The sequence below is a fragment of the Hemiscyllium ocellatum genome, chromosome 22 (assembly GCF_020745735.1).
Source record: "Hemiscyllium ocellatum isolate sHemOce1 chromosome 22, sHemOce1.pat.X.cur, whole genome shotgun sequence".
Classification (NCBI taxonomy): Eukaryota; Metazoa; Chordata; class Chondrichthyes; order Orectolobiformes; family Hemiscylliidae; genus Hemiscyllium; species Hemiscyllium ocellatum.
Window position 1 is genome coordinate 53,703,271 of NC_083422.1, and position 8,532 is coordinate 53,711,802.

General features: G+C 42.8%; 1 protein-coding gene across 6 annotated transcripts in view; it reads right to left on the reverse strand.

The window, feature by feature from the left end:
• Positions 1-8,154, reverse strand: part of zgc:123010 (uncharacterized protein LOC641500 homolog) — a 150,319-nt gene extending 142,165 nt beyond the window's left edge. For all 6 annotated transcript variants that reach the window (XM_060842227.1, XM_060842226.1, XM_060842229.1 and 3 more), the window contains exon 1: positions 8,028-8,154. In XM_060842227.1, coding sequence (XP_060698210.1) covers positions 8,028-8,085 — 58 coding nt within the window. In that variant the 5' untranslated portion in view covers positions 8,086-8,154. The remainder of the gene's footprint in view (positions 1-8,027) is intronic.
• Between the last annotated feature and the right edge of the window lie 378 nt (positions 8,155-8,532).

Consider the following 8,532-nt stretch of genomic DNA (forward strand, 5'->3'; position numbering starts at 1 on the left):
AATGAGGGGTGACCTTATTGAAACATACAAGATTCAAAGGGAGCAGTGGGGGTGGTTGCATTGAAAGGTTAATAGGGCTATGTAGGAACATATAGTAATCAATTCCACCACAATATTATTGAATGGGAGAGTGGGGGTGAGTGACCAGGTCTTGCTGTAAATTCATATGTTCGTGTGTTACATACCGTTGGTTTTATTTGATCAATAGAAAACTTAGGTTCTCAGGAGACAACGATGATCTTATAATGCATACGAGGATGTTTCAAAGAAATGTTCTCTTACAACATGAATGTTTGTAAGATAAAAATGTTTCCAATTTGTTTCCGGCATTTATTTATGCTGTTTCAATTAAAATATGCATGTAAACCATAACAAAAACACAGCTCCCATTACACTCAAATTGTTTTGCAATAAGGATTTTTTTTTGTTTTGATGAGAGCATCATTGGCTAGGCCAGCAGTTATTGCAAAGAGGGCAGTTAGAAGTCAACCCATGTCACCGTGGGTCTGGAGTTACACATGGGCCAGCCCAGGTAGTGATGGCAGCTTTCTTCCTGAAAGGGCATTAGTGAACTGGACGGTTTTTCTTCCCCCCACCCCGAGGTTACCAGTAAACCATTGCTGATTTACCAATGGATTCTTAATTTCATTGAATTCAAATTCCACCATCTGCATGGTGGGATTTGAACCCAGGTCCCCAGAATACTTGGGTCTCTGGATTAACAGCCCAGCAATAATACCACTAAGCCATCACCTCCCCTAGTAACTGGAAGGGGATAAAACCGACAGGATATCCAAGGGGTCTTTGGCCCCAAAGACAAAAAGGTTTAGGAATCTCTACATTGTGAAGCTTTCTAAAGAAAAGACATTCAAGACCAGTATAAAAAGAGGTGAGCAATGGACAAGAAGGCAATAGAGCACTTATTAGACACAGCCACGGGATGAGCCAGAGCTCTTTACAAACAGTGACTTATTTTTGAAATGCACTCACTGTTGTAATGGAATTAAACACTTCTGACGTGTACACTGGCATTCATACAGTTTGGCCAATGTGCTGTACACAAACAGCCACTCCATTTAATCACATGTCAAAGATGCTGATTAGCTTTAAATGCTGTTTATTGAGTATTTCTGGAAAAAATCTCCAACATTGTGAAAGAATTGCTAAAGGAAACAGAGCGTGATGTGTGTTGATAGGAGATACATCCTCATAACTGTGTCCCAACATCTCAACGATCATATGTGTTAAATTTTGCCAACATAACCTGTGCTTTCACCTCAGCTCGGAGTCAAGCGAGAAGCCTCAGCTCCTGCAATTGAAACGTAATCCAGGGTGACCCTTTATTGAGTTACATCCCTCAAACTTATTGCCTTCACTTTTTTCTCAACATAAGCTTTTGGCCCTTGGTTTCAAAACCTCCATTATCTAATATCTCAAAGAACAACTGCATCATCTTTTGGTTGGATGCTTTCCAACATTCTGGACTCAATATTAAGATCAGCAACTTCAGATTAGAAACATCTTTCCTGTTTCCTTAGAAACCAAGTGTCAGTGTAAAATGCACCCTGAAAAACCTAGCAGGAACAACAGCATGAGTAAAATATTCCACAAAGTGGAACATTCACACTCAATACACTTTAAAAATACTTCAACACTCGTCATAACAATGGATAGCCGCTTCAAAAGAGACACTATCTTTTTTAATACAAAGTTTACTAAACAGTCTCAACTTTTGCCAAATGTACCACCACCAAATTTAGGACAAGTAATTTGGTCAAGTGAAGAGAAATGACCAAACATGTCTCTGTCATGGTCTTACGGTGTCTATCTCTACGGTGCCCCCCCATCCCAATCGCACACTACATGAAGTGAGTCCACTCTGCTCCCACTCTACTTTAGTGATGACTACTTACCTTCTGGTAAATTAAATTTAGTTTTCTGGTAGACAAATTCTGACAGTATCAAACAGACAGGTCATTTGCCTTGAGAATGTTGCAACTTGTGCTATCTAATCTGAATCACGGTAACATCACTGCTATGTCAACAAGCAAGAGGTCATGTCCCATCTATGTTGAAATTATGGCGCCTCATTAATGCACTGAAGCATTCAGCTGCAAATAATTCTGGCCTCATTTCATTCTTTGTTTTACGACCACGCTTTCCCGAGGTCTGAAGCTCTGGAATTCCTCCCTATGCTTCCCAGTTCTCTCCTCCTTAAGAACACTCCTTTAAACCCACCATCTTTTGTATCATCTAACCTAATATCCCACATGGCTCAGTTTCATGGCTCATTTTGTAAATCTGTGAAGCAGCTTGAGAGGTTTCATTATGTTAAAGGTGCTATCTAAATAGACAGGATTTGCTGTCTCAGTAACAAACCATGATGCTTCACACAACATGGAATATTTACTGCAACAAATCCAAATGGTCTTCTCTATCTGCAGTTCAATTGAATATAATCAGAGGTGTTTACTCTCATCATTCTGAATCAGAGCTTTGAATCTCCATTATGTCATGCAGCTAATGCAGGGCGAAGCAATTGTTTTCTTCCATCGTTGTTGTTGATTGAGAGACAAGGTGATGTATCAACTAGTGATCCTCCTTTAATGATTTATGCAATGGTTTAAGGGAGCAGTTTTCATAGCTTTGTAGGTTTAACTGTAACAATAAAGTGAAGTTGTGCCACAATAGCAGTCCAAAAGAAATAAGAAGATTGGGTGGCACAATGGCTCAGTGGTTAGCACTGCTGCCTTACAGCACCAGGGACCTTGGTTCAATCCCACCTTCAGGTGACTGTCTGTGTGGAGTTTGCACATTCTCCCTGTGTCTATATGGGTTCCCTAACACAGTCCAAAGATGTGCAGGTCACGTGAATTGGCCATGGGAAATGCAGGGTTACAGGAATGGGGTGGGATGCTGTTTGGAGAGTTGATGTGGCTTTGATAGGACAAATGGACTGTAGAGATTCTATGCACGAAGCGTTGGGAACCAGGGCGATGAGACATAATCAGACAGAGAAAGGCTTATCCAAACTGACAAGGTCACCTCCAACAAAAGTTGGTTTCATGAGAAATGAGCATGGGGTTAATTTCAAACGAGCAACCTATGGCCAAACAGGGTGGAGATTAGATCAGAATGGTGCTTGAAAAGCACAGCTGATCAGGCAGCATCCGAGCAGCAGGAAAATCGACATTTTAGGCAAAAGCCTTTCAGCAGGAATAGAGGCAGGAAGCTTTCAGGGTGGAGAGATAAATGGGGAGGGGACCTGGGGAGAAGGTAGCAAACAGTATCTTTGGACGGGGGTGGGGATGGAGGTGATAGGTCAGAGAGGAGGATAGAGCGGATAGGTGGGAAGGGAGATTGACAGGTAGGACAGGTCATGAGGACAGTGCTGAGCTGGAAGATTGTTAGACTTGTCCCTGGATGAAAATGGTTCCGTGCAATGAGCTGATGTAAGTTGCAGGAGGAGGAACACCCCAGGTAGTTTCAATGACTATCAGCCCCAAAACAGACTTGCATTTATTGAATGACTTTACCATGCAAGAATATCTCAGCTGCATTACAAGGAAAGAGAGAGAAAAAAATACATAGAAGAAATGCACGCAAAACTGTAATGAGATCCTTAGGACGCATGATTAGTTAAGATCATTCTTTTTTCCATTCTGGGGGGTTACTATTGACCAGAAACTGATTTGGATCAGTCATTTACATACTGTAGCTCCAGCCGTAGGTCAGAGATATGGAATTCTGCAGTAACTCATCTCTTAGCTCCCACTTGCCCAGATGGGTGCAGCCCCAACAATACTCAAGCAGCTCGACATTATCCAGGACAAAGCAACCCGCTTGATTGGTACCACATCCACAAGCATTCACTCCCTCCACCACCAACATTCAGTAGCAACAGTGTGTACTATCTACAAAATACACTGCAGAAATTCACCAAGGCTCCTCCAACAGCACCTTCCAAATTCACAACCACTTCCATCTAGAAGGACATGGGCAGCAAATACATGGGAACACCACCCCCTGCAAGTTCTCCTCCAAGCCACTCACCATCCTGACTTGGAAACATATTCATTCAGTGTTACCGGGTCAATGTCTTGGAACTTTCTCCCTAAGGAAATTGTAGGTCTACCTGCAAAACATAATGTGGAGTGCCGGTGTTGGACTGGGGTGGACAAAGTTAAAAATCATACGACACCAGATTATGGTCCAAGATAAACCTGTTTGACTATCACCTGGTGTTGTGTGATTTTTAACTCGGCAATACATGGACTGCAATGATGCAAGAAGGCAGCTCAAAACCACCTTCGCAAGGATAATAAGTGCAATAAATGCCTGCCTAACCAGCAATGCTCACATCCTGTAAAAGGATAAATTACAATAGTAATAATGTTTCAAGGTTGTTCTTAGTAGAGAGGATGGATTTGGGGTGAACGTCCCTCACAAAAGGAGCTAAAGATTCTTCCACAGATAATAGAGTGAAAAGATGGGGAAACATTCAATGTAGAGCCAGAGGGCTGAAGGACATGTTGAGAGGATGAGGAAGTATAATTATCAACTGAGTCAAGACCATGCAGGTAATTGAAGTCAATTTGAAATTAAATACATTGGATGATTGAAAGCCAATGTAGGTCAGGGAGTGACGGCGAGCATAGCACAGTATGGGCAGTTGAACTTTGAACAAGTTGTAATTTATAGTGATGTAGGATGTGCAGTTGGTGTTACAGAAGCGCTACATGCAGAGCTTAGTATCAATGACCACACCCATGAAAAGACCACCCCTCCTTCCCAAAATATGATGAATCTTTACATGCACATGATCTGGGGAAATGTATAATTTCCAACAGGAAATCCAGCACTATATTCCAGTTTACCCAAATATATCACATGTTAGTGCTTCATTTAATCTCTGGTAAATGAAGGAATATACATTTTAAGCCCGAAGCTAAATTATTACACAGTTATCTTAGCATAAAACCACCCAGCATAATCTGCATGGTGTATATATCTACACCAGTAACAACTTTACAATTCTCAACATGTATCAAAACAACAAAGCTGTTGATTCTACAAAATCCCACAACATTAAATTGCTCCTTAAAACACAATTACTGTTTACAATGCAGTATCTAGTCATTGCCATACATCAATCTCATTGTTGACCTCAGATTGACATAAAGCCAGCCACAAATGGACCATCAAAATCACTTTGGGATATAATCAGAACTGAGCTCTATTAAGGTCTCAGGACTGCATTTGGGTTGGTTGCATTTTATTTTCTTTATTTGTTTGTAGGATGTGGGCACCACTGGCAAGGCCAGCATTTCACCCATCGGTAACTGCGCTTGATGTGAACATTTCAGGGGGCAGCTATTGGGACCCACATTACTGTGGGTCTGGAGTCACGTGTAGGCTAGACTGGGCAAGGATGGTAGATTTCCTGCTGATGCTTTCACACTCGATGATGACAGCTGTCTCGGCCATCATAAGTGAAATTAGCTTGAATTTAAATATCACCGGGTGGGATTATTAACCTGGGCCTCTATATTGCTCATCTGTTAGAAATTACCACTGGGCTATCACCTTTCTGCATGTTGATATGGTTAGTAACTGAGCCTCCTGAGAGTCTACATATTCGCACTGATAATTTAAAGATATTAACATAGCGATCAAATGAGCTTTACAACAATTACTTAAACAGTGTGTGCTCTATCTAATACAACAGCTTTCATTTACATACCACCTAAGATACTTGAAGCTGCTTGTCAGGAGCATCATTAACTAAGTCTGACACTGGACTGCATAGAAACAGGAGTAGGCCATTCAGCCCATCAAGCCTGTCCTGCCATTCAATATGATTACAAGATCAAAAGCTTCAATGCTTTTTGCTCACTCCATCCCATGGGGCACACAGTAGCTCAGTGGTTAGCACTGCTACCTCACAGCGCTAGGGATCTAGGTTTAATTCCACCCTCAGATGACTGTGTGGAATTTGCACATTCTCCCCGTGTCTGCGTGGGTTTCCTCCAGCTGCTCTGGTTTCCTCTCACAGTCCAAAAATGTGCAGGTCAGGTGGACTGGCCATGCTAAATTGCCCAGTGTGCAGGCTAGGTGGGTTAACTATGAGAAATGCAGAGATAGGATGGGATACTCCTTCAAGGGTCAGTGTGGACACAATGGGTCAAATGGCCTGCTTCTGCACTGTAGGGATTCTATGATTCATATCCTGTACATCACTGGTAATCAAAAATCTATCAATATCTACCTTAGATATTGTCCACTGCCCTCTGCAAATTCTCAGAATTCACAATCTTGAGCAAAACAAACTCTCCTCATCTCACACCCAAATGGCATTTCCCTTATTTTTTAAACTGTGCTCCCTGATTCTAGAGTCACCAGTTAGGGGAAACATCTTCCCTGCATTTAATCTGTCTAACCCTTTAAGTATTTTGTAGGTTTCAATAAAATCACCTCTCATTCATCAAAACTCTCGAGTCTCAGTTTGCCCAATCTCTCTTCATAGGACAGCACCACTGCCCTGGGAGCAAGTCCCACTGCCCTTCCTCTACAGCAATATCTTTCCTGAGAGAACAAGGCTAAAGTATAAATATTAGGACAGTTGAACAAAAGCGTGGCAAGTGCAGTATGATATAAGGAATCTCTGAGAGAGTAACTAGACAGATCAATTCAGGGAAAGAATTCTACAGTTTAAGCACCAGGCAGGTGAAGTGAAAGGAGAGAAAAAGTGGAGAGAAATTAATTGTTCTAGGAAAAAGTGAGGTCTGCAGATGCTGGAGATCAGAGCTGAAAATGTGTTGCTGGAAAAGCGCAGCAGGTCAGGCAGCATCCAAGGAGCAGGAGAATCAACGTTTCGGGCATGAGCCCTTCTTAATTGTTCTAATTTATCCAGACGTAAAAAGTGAGGTCTGCAGATGCTGGAGATCAGAGCCGAAAATGTGTTGCTGGTTAAAGCACAGCAGGTTAGGCAGCATCCAAGGAACAGGAAATTTCGTCGTTTCGGGCCAGAGCTGATTCCTGATGAAGGGCTCTGGCCCGAAACATCGAATTTCCTGTTCCTTGGATGCTGCCTAACCTGCTAATTTATCCAGACAACATCCAAACCAAGTGTGGAGAATTTGCCTGTCATATTACCACACCGGAGCTTCCCTCAAGTCAGAACAATGTAGGTTTCTGAACCTTACTCCAAAGGATTTGAGCGAATCCTTTTAGACTGGCATCTGAACGTTGGAGTCAGGCAGTGCAGCGCTGGTCAAAGTCTCCACATTTCACAGGAGATACCAACACATCTCAGGGCACACTGCAGATTCTACAGCACTTGGAAGAGTCGGAGACAACCACTGCTATATCAACCCCAGCACAGTCAGCCTCACCTCATCCCTGGGATCTTGCTGTGCTTAGAACAGCTGAACAGTTTTTGCCCACAGGTCAATACTACCGCATGGAAAAATAGCTTTTTAGATTCAGAAAGCTTCAAGAGACAGACGTGTTAATGACATGGAAACAGTGAACAATTTACATCGGGCACAATATCCTTTGACAGATCTGATCGCTTGGAAACCACTTGCAGAGGGGCTACACCACAGGAAATACAACTAGTCTGTACAGAAAACAGGCATTTTCCATTTAAGAAATATATATATTACAAATAACTCAACAATGGCGCTGATTAAAACTGACAGCACAGTTAGTTAAAAAGGGGATGAAAACACAAATCTTTAGGCATCACAACTTCCTTCAATGTTCGCCTGGTTAGACATTTTCAAAGTAATTCCAAGCATTTACAGGGCGAAGGTCGAGTGGGGAGGAGGGAGCTCCAAACTTTTAAACAAAGTTAACTTTTTTTCTGTCTCTTTTTTTTTCATCAATGCCAGGCCTTGCAGTATCAATCGGGGGAGGATTTACAGCTGGGATTGAGAGGGTCCTCAATGGGAGAACGGGAGGCCCGGACTGGCATCCACCCTCTCCGGGGCTGGGCGCTGGAAAGGGGGAAGACAGAAACTTACCACTGGGAAAGCCCAGGAGCCTGTACAGCTCCCTTACTGACTGCATATCGCCCGGCATTCCTCATCGTCCCAGCGCTCGGCTGTCCCGGGGTTACACAAACCACCACCGGCCCCCGCTTGCAAACCCGCCCGACTAGCGGAGGGAATGGGTCGGTGCAGGAACTTGCAAAGCATCGGAACGGTTCGCATTCCCTTTCCGGGAGATGCAAGATTTAATCTGCAAACATTGCAGTTCCATGCAACATTGTCACGGTGCCTTTTGTTTTCCCAAGATTTATTTGCATAAATATATTTCAAGGTTGTTCTAAAATCATAATGTAGGGGAATAACTGCGGGAACAGGAATTTCTGGAAAAACTCATCAGATCTGGCAGCACCTGTGAAGGCAGAGCGGAATTAACGTTTCCAGTCCAGTCACCCTTCTCTGCTTTCTCTCCACAGACCTGCTGAGATTCTCCAGCGTTTTTCTGTATTGGTAATAATACTGTCAATTCCAAAGATGTGCA